Here is a 21,471-nt window from a genome sequence, read left to right as displayed (position 1 = left end):
ATGGCCTCAAAAAACAAGGGGCACCCTGCTGGCTGAAAATAAACAACTAAACCTGGGACGGACATACCACCTGTGGGGTAAGTTCATCTGCACATGAGCCCAGAGCGAGGAGGGCCTTTCCAGCTTTAGAACAGCAGCATAAGTGCCAAGGCTGCACTGCTATGATGAGAGTGGGGCTTATCGGGCTGATGGGGTGAAGCTGAACACATATAATTTTGCTTGCAGCCCCAGAAATGTCAAATCAACCCCTATAGCAGTGTTTAATGGTGTATGTAGTTAGTGAAAATTAATTTACTGGACGTATTCCGCAAGCAATCAATATATATGACTATATAAGTCTTACCTTTGATAGAGGCTGACACCGGTGCCAACACACCTTCATTTTGGCTTAAGAAAATGTAATCTTGGCTTTCAGATGTCGCAATAGGAGCCATTTCCTGTGTCTGTGGTTTGGCCTTTTTATTGCTAAGAACATATGGTTGAACATCTAAGGAGAATTGGCGAGAATGTTTCTTTTCACTGAAGATGCTTGACATGGTGCTGGTATCACTCTTTTGACATGAAGGCTGGGGAGAAGATTTGGAAGAAGCTTCTATAAGTGGAGCAATTAAGGTATCTGTAGTAGTTTTCCTCCGCATTGGCTTTGGCTTTTCCGGCTTACTATTTTCAATCTTCATTATGGCTAATTGTTCCTTGAAGGGTTGGGGTAAAGGGTTGCTACTTGGGATCCACTTCATTTTCTTTCTAGGTCGCTTTATAACAAGCTGTTCATTGACATCAATATCTGCTGGGTCCAGACTGGGGTCTACAGTTTGCATCCCAGAATCTCGCATTGTTGGTGTAGTGTCATAATTAGACTGAGCTAATGCTGCTAGTAGTTGGCGAACCACATTGTCATACATAAGATCGCTCTCATTGGTTATGAAATCAAGGCGATTTAAAGATTTTATATGGTCACGGTTTTCATTACAAAACAAGGCTAGAATATTTATATCACAAAATTGGGATTTTTGCCATTGCTTCTTAGTCTTTATGCCAACTTTATTTAATTTGTCAAAAATAAAATTGGACTTTCTTACAATGAAGAGGTGTATTAAATTTATAAGGATTATTAAGTTCATGAAACTAAGAAGAAAAATATCCACTGCAGAAATAATTCTTTGAAGCTGAACAGATGGCAACTTGCAGTTTACCCTTGTATGCAATTTTGAGTTACTGGTTTTTAGATGGGGCTCTCCTAGTACACACGTAAACTCATTCTGCTTCTGAGTAGCATAATAAATACTTAAGTAAGTAAGTGGCATGATGCTTAAAAATATAATGAGCAAATGTCTTGCTAGGTAAAGCTTAGCTAAAAAGTTACTTCGACCTCGTCTTTCTAGATATTTTTCAAATAGGTTTTGTTCAGGGCTTTTCTCCTTCTCTGCATTTTCTATAATCTCACGCTTCTCTCTTTCTGTAATACCAGGACCCTTTGATTGAATTTGTTTTTCAATTTTAGGTGCTCTTCCTTCTGCCGCTCGGTGGTAGCAATTGTCAATTTCTTGAAGTAGAAAGTTCAATTCTGAAGTCAATCTTGTAGAGGCAAGGAACTCCCATCCTAGGGCAGGAATATACATGATGCCAGCAAAGGCCAGAAGAGCATATGGCAGGAACTTGTGTTCAAACAATGAAGGCCATTGGCTGGCATTCACACCAGGAAGTGCATCTTTAAGTTCTGTCCAGCAATATCCCCTGGCATATAATGCTTGGTCACGGGTGAAGTTGTGAGGTGTATAGCAATATATAGGTTCCTCTGTATAACACAGAAAAAAGAGTCACTGTTGTAATTACATAAGAACATACATGTACATTGATAGAATGCGATACTCTATGTGAATAGTATGTATATGTGACCATGAACTGAAGCATGAAAACGCTTTTCTAGGAATTAAAGGTGTCCATACACAGTATATGGGGGGTACTATCTCTCCTTGGGGAGAGAGCCTTAATCGGCGTGAGAAGACTTATAGGCCATACATGCTCCTCTGGAATTCTGGAAAGAAAGGGATGCAAATGAGCTCTCAACAAGCTCTGCCTATAATGCCACCAGATGTAAGGCAGCTATCCTATAAGTCAATGTTTGACTCTTTAAATAGGCCCTGAGACATGACTTGGATATTAAATAAGCCAGCACCTCATCTGCAGAGAACTGTTTCGGGGTGATTGCCCCTCATCAGTGCAGAGCAGAGCTTAATTGGGTGAGAGGTCTAAGTCAGGATTTGGGGGTACTATCTCTCCTTTGGGACAGAATGCCTTTCTGGGAATGGATGCAAATGAGCTTTTAACAAGCTCTGCCTCTAATGCCAGCAGATGTAAGGCGGCTATATATCCTATAAGTCAATAGATGGAAATAACCTTTTAAAGGGGTTGTCTCGCTTCAGCAAGTGGCATTTATCATGTAGACAAAGTGAATACAAGACACTTACTAATGTATTGTGATTGTCCATATTGCCTCCTTTGCTGGCTTGATTCATTTTTTCCATCTCATTATACAGTACACTGCTCATTTCCAGGAGTTATGACCATCCTGCAATCCAGCAGCGGTGGTAATGATTGAAGGAAAAAGTGCCGATGTGCATAGGTTGGCGCTTTTTCCTATAGTATGCAAGCACGACCACTGCTGATGGATTGCAGGGTGGTCATAGCCATGGAAATGAGCAATGTATAAAATGGACAATCACAGTACATTAGTAAGTGGCTTGTATTAACTGTGTCTACAAGATAAATGCCATTCGCTGACGTGAGAGAACTCCTTCAAGCTTGACACTTTTAAGGTTTCTTATATCCCTGAAATATGAATAGTATAAAAGTATGTAATTCTTGTCATCATACTAGAAATACTGTAGCTATTATTATTATTATTTATTAGTAAAGCACCATTCATTCCATGGCACTGTACATATGATAAGTGGAATACATACATAAAAAAATAACAAGTACCATAAGCCTAAACAAGACAAGTTACAAACTAGCACAGAAGGAGAGAGGACCCTGACCGCAATCTAGCTGGTTACTTTTGTGTTAGTATAATACACTACTAAAATCTGGATGACTAGTTCACACATGAACAGTATTTTTGCAATGTATTAAAGCATTTAATATGTGCACTACATTATGATAAAACTCTCGATGTCACCAGTGTCCAAATGCCACCTTAGAGAGTCCATATGGCTTAAAACAAATGCCGTCATACAGTGCAAAACTGTTACCATTGTACTAATCTAAAATAACTCTACCATGTGGTGTCCAAATAATATAATAGAACGCCTATTTAATATTACCTTATAGCACTCCAATAATTGTGTCATACAGGGCATAAATATTATTGTCCATAGCCAAAATATTACTACCATGCAGTGCCCACACAACAGGTTATAAATAATACATATAAAAACTGAATTTCATGATCAGGTTACAGTCATAATTATTACTGTACTAATACTAATAATAATTCTTACTAATAATGGATAATTTTATAATTATAATATTATTGTCGTACATAGCCAAAATATTACTACCATGCAGTGTCCACACAATAGGTCATTAATAATACATATGAAAACAGAATATCATGATCAGGTTTAGACTGTGTCTTATTACTAATACTAATCGCTAATTTTATAATCATGGTGTCTTACATTGTTTTTATTTATTTCCCTTCCCTTTTTCTTCACCTAATACCACCCACTCCCAGTTCTTGACTCCCTCCTTGTGACATGATCTTACAGGCGATCACAGACAAAAAAAATTAAAAAAAAGGGAAAAGGGGTTAAACCCCTTAGCTTTCCTTCTTCCTATATTTCAGATTTATCCCAAATCTCTAACCCTAAGTTCACACTTGAGCGTTTTACAGCGCGTTCCTACGCGCTGTAAAACGCGCAACACATGAAAACCAATGCTTCCCTTTGGGGCTGGTTCACATTTTCGCGTTTTACAGCGCGTTTGAACGCGCTGTAAAACGCCTGATGCATAAACAAGTACAGGAGCTTTTTTTGGGGCGTTTGACGCGCGTTTGGGCCATAGACTCTTTGGACAACACTGCTGTCAATCATCCAAACGCGCGTTTACTATTACAAAAAACGCGCATAAAAACGCGCGTTTGAGAAACGCTTAGGTGTGAAACCAGGGTTATTGTACTTGTACACGGGTGTGGGTTTAGAAACAGAATATCCGCACAGATTTTCGAGTGGATTTCTCTGCATTTCGGCACCAAAAATTGTCTTGAGTTTTTTTGCAAGGTTTCCAATTTTTTTCGTACTGTCAGAGCTTATTAGTTTTAATATACCACCATTTTTCTATTTTCCTGACTTTGTTAACAGAATAAAGCCATTCGTCCATGTGAGGTGCTCTTTCTGTGGGTTGGTGGAACCCAGTTTGACAGCAGGGGTGCTGTTGAACTGCTGGGTTACACCACGTACTAGAGCGGTGCTGTGGCAGTGCTGGCCTCCACATGGTGCTGCTCCAAATTAGAGTAGGTACACACTCGTAGAGGCAACCTTGACATGGTAAGTGGGCTTATGCATTTTGATCAAAACATATACAAATTCCTTGTTTACAGTATGTAGATTATGGTGCTGCACACTTTTAATTATGCTGAGGAGCAATGTGAACTGTGCTGAGAAGCAATAATAGGTGAATGCAGGGTAATGTGGATGTGCAACCCATGTTTTTTTATTTTTGTAAGTCCATGCCAGGAACATGTGGACTTAATTTTCTAACAAATAGCCAGAAGACCAAGAAACAACAGTTTATATATTAATTATTTGTTCACATTTGGTCTAGTTATATCAACTATGGTACCCAAAATACATGTACATTAAATTTGAGATTTGTAAATGTCCCTATTATATGTACAGTATATATGGGAACAAATACATCTTCCGGATAAAAAAGATCAAGTTGACATCAATTGATTTATGGTTCTCAGATCTTTGAACAGGTATTACAATGAATACATATTTTATAGAGCTTCATGTGTAAGCAGAGTCATTAGTATGACCATTTTTACTCTGTACTACTCTAAGTAGATCTCTAATGTAATACAGGTATAAGGGTTATTATCTGGGGAGGTACTCTTACTCATTATGGAGAGTGCAGAGTATGCGTAGTACATGTGTGGAGTATTGTAGGCCAGGAAATGCCCCTCTGGGTTTCTGGGAAAGATATTCAAATGAACTTTCCTAAGACTACCTGATCCCAGCAAATGTAAGATGTGCTAATTTTCATAGATTTTTCCAAGAAATCCAGACGAACATTGCCTAGCCTACAATAATGTGCACATATATTAACTAGTCTCTCACTTTCTCACTATTTTTAAAAAATTTGGCGAACCTGAAACCAACCGAATCTTAAAAGGTTTAGCTCTTCTCTATGTTATACTACTTCAATTGTAGTGTTATACAAATGTATGCATAGATAATAGATAGACAAACTAGTATTTCTTCTCCCTATAAATATGTAGTATGGCCAAAATGTAATTAGAACTAGACACAGATGGTAGAGAATTCATTTGTCAAACTGTACATGACAAAGTTACAAAGGGATATGTATTTTCAACAAATAATATACACGCAATGAGAAGTATGCCATCTGTTCTACTAATGAAGGCTATTCTAGTGGAAATCAAAAGTATTTATGTCATGAAATATTATAGAATTTTCAGATGCTTTTTGAACAGACAATATATTTTAATTGTTTTTTTAAAAGAATATGCTATGCCCGTTTTATGTGGTAAAAAAGTCACAAGTGATGCGGGTGGAAAATTGATGCTTATTTTTGCGAAATTTGGGGAGACTTGCCACTTTTAGAAGTTGAGTGAAAAGTAGGTCAGGATTTCAGATTAGAACACCTTTAAATCTGAATTATGATGTGCGACTTTTAAAAAAGTCACAAAAAAGTTGCATCTCCATGCCAGGCAACCCGCTGGTGTACTTTTACAGACACAGGCATACAACACATTGTTCTCAATAAATCCAGATAGGATACTCCCTAGAAAGTTCACTGGTGCTCAGCCTGCTATAACCACCTAGCTTTAATATAATATAACATACAAATGGCCGGCTCACACACAGTACATAAAAATACACCATTTATTTAACTATAAATATATCACTAAATTGAAAATATATAAAAGAAACAAATTAATAAATCATTTACTGTCACAGTCCCAATTATATGTGCTTGCGGAGCTCATGCAAACAAAGATTAAAAAAAAACAATAAACAGGTTACTTTCTCAAATGCAGTAAAAATGCAGTATATGTCCAGTTCACTAATGGTGCATATTCAATAGATAATCCAGGAGTGCAAACAGAATTGCACGGAACAAGATCAGTTGAAAATTGAAGCACAGTCAATGAAAGCTCAATTTCTAGATAAAGAATATCTAAAGAGATTAGATATCTTAGAAGAGTCGAAATGTCCAAACTAGTCTTGCCATTTAACACAGACTATAAAAAGTGTCAGCTCTTATTCATAAATACTGGCACTTACTACAGGAGTACAAACTCCTAAGGATCAATCTCCCAAAGAAACCACCCATTGTGTATACTAGAGCACCAAGTCTGGGTCTACAGGTGGGACCCACAATTAGACGAACAAAAGAAAGGTCCTTGATAACCCAGTGGAAAAAATTAAAAGGTTTTTATAGATGTGGATTATGCTGTAACTGTAGACTGACTAAATACCTCTAAAGTAATCTCAACTGTCAATGGATTCAAATGGGAAATAAAAAAAAAACTCTGTCCTGTAATAGCGAGGCAGTAATCTATCTATTAGAATGCCCATGTGCTAAACAATATATAGGCCGTTCATCTAGACCGCTGAAGGTTAGAGTGGCAGAACACAGAAACAATATACTTAAAGGATATGGGAAACATACACTCTCAAATCATTTCAGAATATGTCACGCCACGTTGAAATACAGGTGAAACTCGAAAAATTACAATATCGTGCAAAAGTCCATTTATTTCAGTAATGCAAATTAAAAGGAATTGCATTAATGCAGCTTAAAATTAGAATTTTGTGAAAAGGTTCAATATTCTAGGCACAAAGTGTCACACTCTAGTCAGCTAATTAATCTTTACCCCCAGAGCATGGGGTACCTCAAAATGTGACTTTGGGGTTTCATAAACTAGAAGCCATAATCATCCAAATTATAACAAATAAAGGCTTGAAATATCTCGCTTTGCATGTAATGAGTCTCTCATATATTAGTTTCACCTTTTAAGTTGCATTACTGAAATAAATGAACTTTGCACGATATTCTAATTTTTCGAGTTTCACCTGTACATGGCACTACAAACAGTGAAAAAAGATTGGAGTGGGGGGTGATTTCATATCTAGGATGTCAAGAAGCGAATCTAAGAAGATCTTTGAGTTTGGATCCTTGGCAGTTGGCACCTTGAGGTCTTAACACAGAACTATACATTTTTGGGTTTCCATGAATGGGTGTATGGTAGGGTCGCACAACGATTCGGGGCCAGGCTTTTAACCAGCGCCCTGACACTGTCTGCGCCCTCTTACTAACCCCCTTTCATTGGAAGTTTAAAGTTTATGTTTTTTTGTTGTTGTTATAATTTTAATATTGCACGCCTTGTCTCCATCTGTATTGCTATAGGAGTATTATAATCTCTTTACGACATGGTCTATATTTGATATTAATGCTGTTAGATCTTTTAAAAAAAACGCAGGGTCTGTGTGACCGTTAATATGCACACATGATATTACAGTCCGATCCAGGTTTGTAAGATATCAGTATAGCTCTATACACTGTATAAGAGTTTCCACTACCACTGAGGAAGAAACTGTATGTTTCAAAATGCATCTGGTGAATGGTGAACTAGCGGTATTCATCTATATGGTGCAAAGTGCAATATCATCTCATTGGAAAAGAATTAAAATTGCCTTCATACCATCCCACTCACAGAAGCGGTACGAGTCGGCGTTCCCGTGTTTCTACTGCGCAGACGTAAGTGTGCCAGCACACAGGAGAATAGCGAGACCGTACGCAACTGCGGGAACAGAAGTGAGCGTAAGCATGTCGAAGACAAATTACATGGGAGAACGAAACAGTGGGAGCCGCTGAGAGCCGATGTCTTCTGAGAACATAGGTGATTATGTGAATTGGACATTTATCGCAATATTGGCTACTAACATCGGCATCTAGGTTAAGGAAAGTACGACGGCGGATTACAATCACCGAACATTGTTTAACACAAATGATCCTTTAGAACATATGGAAGAAAAGTGCTAATCCTACCACAATATTACTAATAACATCTAGTCACTAATAGTATAAGAACTGGCAAATGAATGTGTGATTGCACTCCTGGATTATCAATTGAAAATGCACCCTTAGGCCTCATGCACACGACAGTGTTTTTTCACTGTCAGTGATTTGGCTTCAGTGGTCCGTGTCCGCTTTTGCTTCAGTTGGGTTTCTTTGTGTCTTCCTTTTTTTTGTCTGACAGGGGGAAAAAAAGGAAGGCTAATGAAAAGTGGAATTTTATTGCACCAAGGTCTTGTAGAAAAAAACGGACACAGACGCGGACACGGGTGACATACCAGTTGTGCATCTGTTTTTTTTTTGATGGACCCATTGAATTGAATGGGTCCGTCCTCTGTTTTCCACTGACAAGAATAGGACATGTTATATTTTTTTGACTGACTGGAATCACGGATCACGGACACAGAGAAAAAACAGAGGACTATCAGTTTTTTTTCACAGCTCCATAGAAATGAATGGGACCTCCGCTAAACGGTGAAAAATGACGGAACGGACGTGTGCATGAGGCCTTAGTGAACTGGACATATACCGCATTTTTACTGCAATTCTGAGAAAATAACCTTATTACTATTTTTTTTATCTTTGTTTGCGCGAGCTCCGCAACCACATATAATTGAGACTGTGACAGTGAACGATTTATTAATTTGTTTGTTTCACGGTATATATTTTCAATTTATTTATATATTTCTTGTGAAATAAATGGTGTATTTTTATGTACTGTGAGCCGGCCATTTGTATGTTATATACAACACATTGTGCATGCACCAAATATATTATTACTGTGCACCATTTCTTACATTTGGTGCAACTTCACAAAGCACAGATTGACACCAAAACCACTGCAAATGATTACGGTAATTCCCCCTCTAGGACTCTATTTATTACATAATTACAAATGTAGCATTATAAGGCTACTTTCACACTAGCGTTAATATCTTCCGGTATTGAGATCAGTCATAGGGTCTCAATTCCGGAAAAAAGCACTTCCGTTTTGTCCCCGTTCATTGTCAATGGGGACAAAACTGAACTGAACAGATCGGAATGCTCCAAAATGCATTCCGTTCCCATCCTGGAGAGCAAACCGCAGCATGCGGCGGTTTGCTTTCCGTCCTGGGATGTGGAGCAAGACGGATCTGCTATGACCCCCAATGCAAGTCAATGGGGACGGATCCGTTTTCTCTGACACAATCTGACACAATAGAAAACTGATCTGTCCCCCATTGACTTTCAATGGAGTTTATGACGGGTGTTGAAGATAATACAACCGGATCCGTTCATAACGGATGCAGATGGTTGTATTATCAGTAACGCTAGAGTTTTTGCTAAGCCCTGCTGGATCCGCTAGTGTGAAAGTAACCTAACATCCATTTGATCAGTTAGTTTGCATGAGATTACTGTTTGTATCCCACTGTGTTTGATCAAAGTAGCTATTGATATCCACAAAAACGACATCCATTGGTTATGTTTGAATAGTGTATTTAGATGTTCAGTGTAAGGACATACTTTGTAATGGTGAAGTGTTAGATGAAGGCCCTACCCTTCCATTTACTGCAAGGCTATTTAAATATGAGTGCATTTACTGAACACTTCAATACAATAACGCCTATTAATTAAAACATAATATAAAATATTCAACTGAAATGTTATTAACAAAAAGAATCTGTATATGCTGAAAAATTGGTACGTGGTTGGTTTGTTAAATGAACACTATCATAGCATGTGAGTGATGGACCTTTTCATATATCAGTGAACTGATGACACTTTTTAGATGAGTGGTGCTGGAGATGTCTGTCGCTGCTCACCCCTTCTCTATTCATAGAAATAATGTACCACAGTAAATGGCTAATTTTATTCAAAACACATATGAAAACAGTGATGGAGCCCAAATGACCGCCACACAATATCTGCTGATTAGGAGCTACTGCCCTGTTGGCCCCACTGAGCTGATCATCTGTAGTGCCAGATGCATCAACCAGTACCCAGCCTGCTTCCTTAGGTAGCCTTTGTTCGCCCAGATCAATCTTCATGACTACTCAGGCCCAACCGTTCTGAGGACCAGCCGCACAGCCTCTACTGACAAGCAAACCTGCTGTTAAGGCCTCATGCACACGACCGTTTTTTTTTAAGGTCCGCAAAAACGGGGTCCGTAGGTCCGTGATCCGTGACCGTTTTTTCGTCCGTGGGTCTTCCTTGTTTTTTGGAGGATCCACGGACATGAAAAATGAAAAAAAAATCTAAGTCAAGTTTGCCATTGAAATGATAGGAAAAAAACGGACATGGATCACGGACACGGATCACGGACACGGATGACAATCTTGTGTGCATCCGTGATTTTTCACGGACCCATTGACTTGAATGGGTCCGTGAACCGTTGGCCGTGAAAAAAATAGGACAGGTCATATTTTTTTCACGGCCAGGAAACACGGATCACGGATGCGGCTGCCAAATGGTGCATTTTCCGATTTCTCCACGGACCCATTGAAAGTCAATGGGTCCGTGAAAAAAAACGGAAAACGGCACAACAGCCACGGATGCACACAACGGTCGTGTGCATGAGGCCTAACTCTGTGGTATGCAGGAGCCGTTTGGGATTTCAAGCTGCTCTGTTCATACAGAGGCCCCATTCACACAACTGTATTTTTGGTCTGCATCTGATCCCCAATTTTCTGCGCATAGGATACGGACCCATTCATTTTTCAATGTGTCCGCACAATATGCAGACAGCACACAGTGTACTGCCCGCATCCTTATGTCCGCTCCGTAGCCCCACGACAGAACATGTCCTATTCTTGTCTGTTTTGCGGACAAGGATAGGCATTGTTACAACGGATCCGCAAAAAAATTGAGGCAACACGGAGGTTACACATCCGTATTTATTGCGGACCGCAAAGTACATACGGTGTGTGAATGCACCCTAAGGCTAAAATCAGGTTAACCTCAGGAAGTTCCAATAAGCAATAACTTTCCCTCTGGCATAAATCTACTATTTATCACATTTTAATGCTACAATTGATAAATACATATAATACTTAATTTTATTTGAACACATTTAAAAAATACATGTTTACCTGAAATAGCAGAAGGAGCTTTAAAATGGGAATGTCATAAACACCAGCTGCATATGACTGAGTATGTCCCCCAGTCTTATTCTGATATGTGACTATGATATCTGACCATGTCCTAAAATGAACACTGTACATATGCTCTCTTTACTGATTTTATTCACATGCAGGAGCACAGCTTTGCTTCCTCTCCCTTCTCTGTGTTTATTCCCAGAGAACCCCTTTAAACCCCGTTTTAACTTTCAAAATGCTGGGGGCAGCTTTATTGTGTCTATCTCACATTGTTTTCAGAGGGAGGCAGTGTGCAGGCTGGTGGCTTAAAGCCACGACATGTCCCTTCTTGGTGCAGTGTGCAAACAGCCACCGCTTGGAGTCACAGCGGGTGTCCACTCACAGTTTAGCTCCATTCAATAGAGCTAAGCCGTAAATGGGCCTGAGCATCCAAAGTGAACAACTATGGCAGTTTCTGCTGTGGTATACACAGCAGATTTTAACAGAGTCAAAATTCGCCATGTTTACGGGCTAAAAATGTGAAAACGACCATATATTTGTAAATGTATGTTTTATAAATCAGTATTATGTTATATTTACATACAGAAAAAATGCCAAAACTAAGTTGGGACAGACATTTTGTCAAAACTAACTACAGGGAGTGCAGCCATATTGTCTGTTAGCTTTATTTGGGCCTCTTTGAAACTGATGATCAGTCATTTTGTCAGCAGGTTCCATCCATAATAAACTGACAATTTTTAAGATTTTAAAATCCACATTGCTATCCTCCACTCATTGGGTCATCAATCAACAGCAAAGGGGTTGCCCAAAACTGAGAACCCATAAAGTGACAACACTGCACAATATAATCACTGTGACTTTGTTAACCCCTTCCCGACCAGCACTGTATATGTACAGTATTTGACGGGACTTTACAGATGGTGCCGGCTTGTGAGTGTAGCGGGCACTATAGCTGCCGGGTAACGTTGATTGTATACTTTTAAACCCTCAGATGGTGTGGTTAAATTTGATCATGGCATCTGGGAGCACAAAAACTGGATGCGTGCGCTTCCCGGTGTGTACTGGCTCCCCCTAGCAAAGATCGAGGGAGCTGGAGTGTGTGCAAGGCAGCCTCTGTATTCTTGAATGATACAAGGCTGCTGCACATTAGTTCCTATGGAGTCCCTGTATGTGGCTGGGCTCCATAGTAACAATATAATCTTCATAGACTCCAATGCTAATTCATTAGAGTCTATGAGAGAAGCAATCTGATGATTGCTTGTTATAGTTCCCTATGTGAAGTGAAAAGAAAATGATACATGGTTTTGAGAATTTTTAATAAATAAAAATTTGAAAAGTGTGGCATGCATTTGTATTCAGCCCCTTGTACTCCGATACCCCTATATAAACACACATGTGATCAGTTGCCTTTAGAAGTCACCTAATTAGTAAATAGAATTCGCCTGTATGTAATTTATTCTTAGTATAATTACAACTGTTCTGTGAAGGCCTCAGATGTTTGTTAGAGAACATTAATGATCAAACAGCATCATGAAAACCAAGCAACACAACAGACAGGTCAGGGATAAAGCTATGGAGAAGTGTAACGCAGGGCTAGGTTATTAAAAAAAATATACCAAACTCTGAAGATCTCCCGGAGCACTGTTCAATCCATCATCCGAAAATGGAAGTAGTATGGCACAACTACAGACCTACCAAGACATGCCTGTCCACCTAAACTGCCAACCTAGACAAGGAGAGCACTAATTAGAAAAGCAGCCAAGAGGTCCATAGTCACTCTGGAGGAGATCCACAGCTCAGGTGAGAGAATCTGTCCACAGGACAACTATTAGTTGTGGAATCCAAATGTCTGGAATTCATAGAAGAGTGCCAAGAAGAAAGCCATTTTTGAAAGCAAGCCATAAGAAGTCCAGTTTGCAATTTGCCACAAGCCATGTAGGAGACACAGCAAACATGTGGCAGAAGGTGCGCTGGCCAAATGAGTCCAAAGTTGAACTTTCTGGTCTAAATGCAAAACTCTTTGCGTTTCGGGAAAACTAACACTGCACATCACCCTGAACACACCATCTCCACCACGAAACATGGCGGTGGCCACATCATGCTGGGGGATGCTTTGCTTCAGTGGGGACAGGGAAGTTGGTCAGAGTTGATAGAAAGATGTATGGAGCTAAATACAGGGCAATCCTGGTAGAGGCTGCAAAAGACTTGAGCCAGAGCTACAATGGAATGGTTTAGATCAAAGCATATTCATGTGTTAGAATGGCCCAGTCAAATTGCTGTTCACAGACGCTCTCCATCCAATCTGAAGAATGGGCAATTTCAGCCTCTAGATGTGCAAAGCTGGAAGCGACATACCCCAAAGGACTTGCAGCTGTAAAAAGTATTGACTCGGGAGGGGAGATAAATACTAACACATGCCACACTTTCCAGATTTGTATTTATTACAATTTTTAAAAACCATGTCTTATTTTCTTTTCCCCTCACACACTTCACTTCTCACTTCACTTCCAACTACTTTGTGTGTAACGGGGCACCAAAGGCGCACTCGGTCTCCCATCAGCCGCAGACCTGCTGCTTAGCTTCAGGAGTTAGGATCTGTGTCTGGCCTCGTTCCCAGGGCGGCTTTGCTAGCTGGGAGGCTCCCTGCTCCTAGGTCTGCCTTGAGCGCCAAGCTGATCACTCGGTGCTCGACTTGTCTGTCTGTTGGCCACGTCACATAACCCTCACTCCCCACTATAAATACAGGTGGCCTGCTGACTACAGGTTGCCTGTGATTTTCGTCCTATATGCTGTGTACTTAATTGTTATTAAGCTTCCTCTGGAATTGAACCTTGATCCGCCTCTTGACACCTCTTCTGCCTGCTCCCTGTACCTTGACTCTACCTCTCGGATTTTAACCTCTGCTTGTTTACGGATTTGTCTTTGCCTCTTCCCTTGTTCTGACGTGACCTTCTGGACTGACCTAGGCTAGTTGACCCGCCTCGCCTTCCGTTTTTGTTCTACCTCTTGTCCGCTTATTGTAACTTCTCAGTGGCTGTCCTCTTCTTTGCTGTCTCTTTCTCTCTGCTTGCACTTAGTAGGTTAGGGACTGTGGCCCAGTTGCACTCCGTCACCTAGGGCGGGTGGTGCAAGTAGGCAGGGACAGCGGACCGCAGGGCAGCTCAGTGGGTGCACTTCCGCTCTATCTTGATACCCGTTACTCTACCCGTGACAAAATCACAGGCCCAAATTCAGCATGGACCCTATACAGAGCCTCACCGAACATGTGCAGGGTCTTGCTCAAATAGTACAGGAACTTGGGGAGAGACTACAAGTTCAGGAGACCGTCCGAACTCCCCCTATTCTTGCTCCCGCCACCGTTCAGGTGGAACCTCACACTAAATTGCCCGATCGGTTTTCGGGTGACCGCAAAAGTTTTCTAGCTTTCAAGGAAAGCTGTAAACTTTATTTTCGACTACGACCCCACTCCTCCGGCCCTGACCCACAGAGGGTTGGTATTATCATTTTCTTGCTTCAAGGGAACCCCCAGGAATGGGCCTTTTCTTTACCACCAGATTACCCTTGTCTTAGCTCTGTGGACCTCTTTTTCCAGGCGTTAGGGGTTCTTTATGATGAACCTGACCGAGCCTCTGTGGCAGAATCCAATCTTAAGTCCCTCACTCAGGGAAATCGTCCCGTGGAGGATTATTGTACGCAGTTTCACAAATGGTGCGTTCCTTCGGGCTGGAACGAACCAGCGCTCAAATGTCAATTTAGGGCAGGCTTGACTGAAAAGTTAAAGGATATGTTGGTTTGTTATCCCTGTTCTGACTCTTTAGAGGAGACCATGACGCAAACCATCAGACTAGATAGACGGATCAGAGAGAGACAGCGGGAGCATTTGTTTTCTCCTCATACCCTTCTTCAACCTGAGACTCCCCCCTTTGAACACAGGATGGAAGCCCACTCGGACGAGCCCATGCAACTCGGGATGACGCGAAGAGAACTACGTCGTAGTCGTGGCTCTTGTTTTTATTGTGGGGATCCCGAACACTGGATCCGTTAGTGTGCTAAAGCTCAGCCTTCTGGGAAATCATCCAAGTCTGAGGGATTCAAGGACAAGGTACTCCCAGAGGTGGTAAAAAGTAAACTATTGCTGCCGGTTTCTATTACCTTTGGGGTCTTAAAGGGGTTAGGCAATGCCTTTGTGGATTCAGGGTCAGCTTTTAGTTTTATTGAATTACAAATTCGTTGATCAGATGGGAATTCCTATACTAGAATTACCCACCCTGATCCGGGTTGTCACCATCGATTCTACCCCCCTGCTAGGGGGCACAGTAAAACTCTGTACTCCGGAGGTTACCCTATCTGTAGGGATCTGCCACTCTGAGAAATGTTCCTTCTTTGTTTTAGAGAATCTTCCAGTTCAGGTAGTTCTTGGTATGCCCTGACTTCAGCAATACAATCCGGTCATTAACTGGAGTTCAGGCGAGTTAGAGAGATGGGGGCCTAACTGTAATTCTTGCTTAACCGTAGTTCAAGCTGGGGTCTCATCAGATATTCCTCATTTTATTGCTGATTATTCAGATGTTTTTTCCAACACTGAGACAGATACTGTCCCTCCCATAGGTCTTATGACTGTGTTATTGACTTGCTACCTGAGTCCAAATTTCCTAAAGGACGGATTTATAATCCATGAAAGACTACATCCAGGAGAGTCTCAAGAAAGGACATATTAGGCCCTCCACCTCTCCCCTGGGAGCAGGATTATTTTTCGTTAAAAATAAAGACGGTGGTCTCAGGCCCTGCATTGACTACAGTAATTTCAATAAAATTACTATTAGTATTCCATCCCGTTGATTCCTGATTTGTTTAACCAGATTTTGGGTGCTTCTTGGTTTTCTAAATTTGATTTGAGAGGAGCTTCTAACCTAGTTCGTATTAAGGAGGGAGATAAGTGGAAAACTGCTTTTAATACTCCAGAGGGACACTTTGAGTATCTGGTTATGCTATTCGGTCTTTGCAATGCCTCAGCTGTGTTTCAGAATTTCATGAATGATATTTTTAGAGAACTTATTGGCAAAGTTATGATTGTTTATCTCGATGATATTCTTGTCTTTTAACCTGACTGGGATTCTCATGTGTCTCACATCAGACTGGTTCTTAAAATCCTCAGGGAGAACCATTTGTCTGGTAAATTAGAGAAATGTGTAATTGGAGTTCAAGAGATCACCTATCTTGGCTATATTCTTACTCCTGTAAGGGATCGCCTCTTATTCGGGGGTCATTCTCACAATGATCTTCATCGACCACAGGGTTAGGGGCCAAACATTGCTTTTATTTGGCACCTCAGCAAAAGCAAAACAAACAATACAAATAAAACACCTGCCCGGCTGGGCTCTAACTAAACATGAGGACTCCCTACCTCACTGAAAGCCCTGTTCACACACGGGAAGAACATGCAGCATTTCCCAGCCTAACAATCCAGCACTTCCAGGCTGTAACAAAGTCCAGTACCTTTTGGGGGATTGTGGCCCAGAAGTCCTCCTGACTCTGGCCTAGCGACCGTTGATTCCAAGACTTCGCGGAGTCCCCCAAAGTTCAGGCTAACACCTAGCCCCATGGCCCCTCAACCAGCTCGGCTGAGCCCACTTGTACAGAGCCTTCCCAGGCCTCTGCTGCACACAGACTCTTCCTCCTCCTAACAGTCTGGACTGGGCTCTTATCCCAGACTGATTGTTTCACCTGGTGTGGCCTTTGACCTGCTGATTGACAGCGAAGAAATGGAAACTCCTGCCATATCTCTCCCCTAGCAGCCGTGAGACCTGTCACTGCCTCACATATCCTCCCCCTTTGTTCAAACCCGTAGGGGTGAACACTAGCACCAAACCCAGATGCTTGTGAGAGGGCATCGACCTGGCCTACAGTCTTCCCTTTATTCTGCCAGACCCAGGACAACAGCGCTTGGTTTGTCACGAACACAAGTTTATTATGGAGTAGATCATATCTATGGGACTTTCTTCCCCTTTTCATGAGCAGGTACTCTCTTTCCCGAGCGAGGATGTTACTCCTTCGCACTCGTGGCCTATCTCTTTTCTTTCTTTTTCTCTCCACATTTGGCCTTCGGCCTCTGGAACTTCTCTCAGAAGATGTTTTTATATAATCAGCAAGCTCTCTTTTTTGATTCTCGGGCTTCTGTACATGCTCCTCATGTCCTTTCTTGGACTGCCGCAACTCTTGACTGAACGGTTCCAGTTCATGGTTGTGTCTCAACCCTTTCTTCTTCAGCAGAGCAGGCTTGTCCCCGCACGCTTTTTTAAAGTGCCTCCGGTGCACATCTTCCCAGCTGTGGTTTCCCCCACTTTGGCAGCAGTTTCAGAGACCTCTGCTTCTTTAGTGGCTTTTTCTACATCAGTAGCCACTCCTTCGGTCTCTGCAGCACCTGAAGACTTCACGTCCCCCAACACCTCTGCCTTAACTTCTTGAGCCTTTGTTTCCTTGGACCTGGCATCATATACTTGCCCTTTTAAGTCCTTCTCCTCTTTCTCCAGAGGCTCACCCAGGGCACTGTTCTCCTTTCGGGAGAGCCAGCCCACAGTAGTAGACAGGATCTGCATACTGGTTGTCCATCTCCTCATATTTCTTCCCCAGCAAGCTGCTGGCTACTTGGAAGACCTTGTAGGCGGAGGGGACATCTTTTGCGACCTGGTCCTGGTTACACACTGTCATGAGACTCTTGGCCTCTGCATCCACATCAGCCCCATCAACAGGTTCAGCAGAAAGACCTTCCATTTTCTCTGCCTCGGGCGGTACTACAGCGGCATCATCTCCAGACTGCCTCCTAACAGGCTCTGGCTTAGACCTCTTGACATCCTTCAGAGGACTCTCCCCTCTTCAGGTTTCTCATTTTCCACCTGCTGCTCGAGTGCACGCTTAGACTTCTTCAACTCCTAACAGTGTGGACTGGGCTCTTATCCCAGACTGATTGTTTCACCCGGTGCAGATTCTGACCTGCTGATTGACAGCGAAGAAATGGAAACTCCTGCCATATCTTTCCCCTAGCAGCCGTGAGGCCTGTCACTGCCTCACACTCCTCATTCATTTAAAATGGTTCCCAGTAAGGTTCAGGCTATCCAAGACTGGGTAAGACCATCCTCCTTAAAGGCACTCCAACTTAATCCTAGACAATCCAGATGGGCCCTGTTTTTTACTCGTTTTAACTTCTCTGCTACTTTCAGACCAGGAAGTAAAAATGTTAAGGCAGATGCCTTGTCCCGGAGTTTTAATGCCGTCCAACCTTCTGTTACCCCCCCCCCCCCCCCCCCGGAACCTATCTTGCCGACAAACATCTTTGTGGCAGCAGTTTCTCCAGATCTTTCCTCTGAGATTCAACAGGCTCAGCAACTTGCTCCTCTACAAACACCGGCAGATAAGTGTCACGAGGGTGTCAAGAGCCACGTCTGACTCCGTTATACCCGGGGTCAGGAAGTCGCAGCGGGTGGCTGCGCGCTCTATGTCTAAAGATCACGTTGTTTCTTAGTGATTGTTTTCTGTGTTTGCCTTGCAATCCTTTTTGTCTCACTCAGGGATCCGTAGCTTCTCCTCCTCAGCTGTTTCTTGTCTGCCACTCCCAACCTCCTTATATTCTCCTCTCACACTTCTCCAGTTGCCAGTTATAGAGCTTCCTGCCTGGACTTCTATACTGACCCACTGGAGCTGTGAATCCTGGTTGTTGTTCCAGAGTGCTACCCTCCGGATCCCTGTTGGGCTTTTTTGTTGTCTCCTGTTGTCGCCCACCTGGGATTATATGTTTAGTCTGTATTGTCTGTCCTCCCCTTGGTGTTTTCCTTTAGAGCTAGTGGTGCGGACTAGTGTTCCCACCGCCCTGTTCACTATCTAGGGCTCATCTTAGGGAAAGCCAGGGTTTTAGGCACGTGATCGGCGTACGGGTGAGGAACCCGTCTAGGGACGTCAGGGCAGCCAGGTGCCAGCCGCAAGGTGAGTCAGGGGTCACCACCTTCCCTCTCACTTGGGCAGGGCCTTCCTCTTTCCCTCCCTCTGTGTCACGTATGTGATAGTCGCGCCGATCGTGATATTATAACTGGCCCTTATTTTTGGGGACAAAAAAAAAAAAATTTTTTTTTTCTCTCTACTTAGAATCCAATATGGATCCTATTGCTGCTTTGGCAAAACAGCTTCAAGGCCTGTCTTTGGAGGTGGCAGGATTGAAGGCGTCTGTCCTCCAACAACAGCAGCAAATGCAGCAGACCGCAAGCCCAGCGGTTGCTATGGGTAACCAGGTTGTTACAGAACCCAAGGTTGTTCTTCCTGACAGATTTTCTGGGGGAAGGGACAAATTTGTGACGTTCCGTGAGGCCTGCAAATTATATTTTAAGCTGCGCCCTTACTCCTCAGGTAATGAAGAACAGCGGGTGGGGATTGTTATTTCCCTGCTTCAGGGGGACCCGCAATCCTGGGCGTTCTCGTTACCCCCTGGTTCCCAGGCTCTCCGGTCAGTGGAGGGATTTTTTGGGGCTTTGGGTCTCATATATGATGACCCTGACCGAGTCGCCCTGGCTGAGTCGAAGTTACGGAGACTCCTACAGGGAGATCGGCCAGCAGAGGAATATTGCTCAGAGTTCCGTAGGTGGGCTACGGATACTCAGTGGAACGACCCGGCTCTCAGGAGTCAGTTCTGTTCTGGGTTATCTGAAAGGGTTAAGGATGCGCTGGCGCTGAATGAGACCCCCCTTTCCCTTGATGCTGTTATGTCCCTCTCTATCAGAATAGATAGACGTCTTAGGGAGAGATCGAAAATTCCTGAGCAATTGGTAACCTCTCCCAAGCAGCAGTTAGTCTGTACTGACTTAGATGAGCCTATGCAGCTAGGAGGAACTTCTCGTCAGGTCCGTCCTCCTGAGGTTCGCCGTAGGTGGGGGGCTTGCTTTTTTCTGTGGGGGGAGGGGTCATTTCATTAATGTCTGTCCCTCCTTTCTCAAAAACAAAAGACCGTCGGAAAACTACTAACCCCAGGCTGTGCGGAGGATGTCAGCCGGGGGGTATACGTTTCCTCCATACGAACATCTCAATTTGTGTTGCCAGCGGTTATTGTTTTTGGTGTTAAGACGGAGTCTATTTCTTTTTTTCTAGACAGTGGAGCAGGGGTAAATTTGATAGATGCCCATTTTGCCCGCACTATGGGTTTGTCTCTCTGTACGCTGCAGAGACCTATTCCCATATTCGCTATTGATTCTGCTCCTCTGTCTCAGAGAAACCTCACTCACATTGTCCATAACTTACACCTTCGGGTAGGGGACCACCATAATGAGTGTCTTTCATGTTACGTTCTGGAGGGCCTTCCCTCTCCTGTGGTATTGGGTCTTCCCTGGTTGGTAGCGCACAATCCAGTGGTGGATTGGCAGGCCAGGGAGATATTGGAGTGGAGTGAGCATTGCAGAGAGAATTGCTTAAATAACAATTGCTTAATCACCTCCATAGCTTCCCTACCTACATTTATTTCGGACTTTGAGGAAGTTTTTTCTGAAAAGGGTTGTCAGAAGCTACCACCTCATCGTCCTTATGATTGCCCGGTTAACCTGATTCCCGGTGCAAAATTACCCAAGTCCAGGTTGTATAATCTTTCGGGTCCCGAGAGACAAACCATGAAAGATTATATCTCCGAGAGTCTGGCTAAGGGACACATCAGACCCTCTTCTTCACCCGTGGCTGCAGGGTTTTTCTTTGTTAAAAAGAAAGATGGGGGCCTGCGTCCTTGCCTAGATTTCCGTGAGCTAAACCGGATAACCATCCGAGACCCATACCCTCTTCCTCTCATTCCTGACCTTTTTAATCAGATTGCGGGTGCTAGGTGGTTCTCCAAACTTGATCTTAGGGGTGCCTACAATCTGATTCGTATCAAGGAAGGGGATGAGTGGAAGACAGCTTTTAACACCCCTGAGGGGCATTATGAAAATTTAGTCATGCCTTTCGGTCTGACCAATGCCCCTGCTGTCTTCCAACATTTCGTTAATGATATTTTTAGTCATCTCATCGGTAGGTTTGTAGTCATATACCTAGATGATATCTTAAT

The 21,471-nt window shown here is 42.6% G+C and overlaps 1 protein-coding gene across 2 annotated transcripts in view; it reads right to left on the bottom strand.

The window, feature by feature from the left end:
* Positions 1 to 21,471, bottom strand: part of PANX2 (pannexin 2) — a 42,371-nt gene that overhangs the window by 2,141 nt on the left and 18,759 nt on the right. For both annotated transcript variants that reach the window (XM_044276886.1, XM_044276887.1), the window contains exon 3: positions 344 to 1,795. In XM_044276886.1, coding sequence (XP_044132821.1) covers positions 344 to 1,795 — 1,452 coding nt within the window. The remainder of the gene's footprint in view (positions 1 to 343; positions 1,796 to 21,471) is intronic.

This window comes from Bufo gargarizans, chromosome 2 (assembly GCF_014858855.1).
Source record: "Bufo gargarizans isolate SCDJY-AF-19 chromosome 2, ASM1485885v1, whole genome shotgun sequence".
Lineage (NCBI taxonomy): Eukaryota > Metazoa > Chordata > Amphibia > Anura > Bufonidae > Bufo > Bufo gargarizans.
Note: the sequence above shows the minus strand (reverse complement) of the source record. Positions and strands in the feature narration are given on the sequence as shown.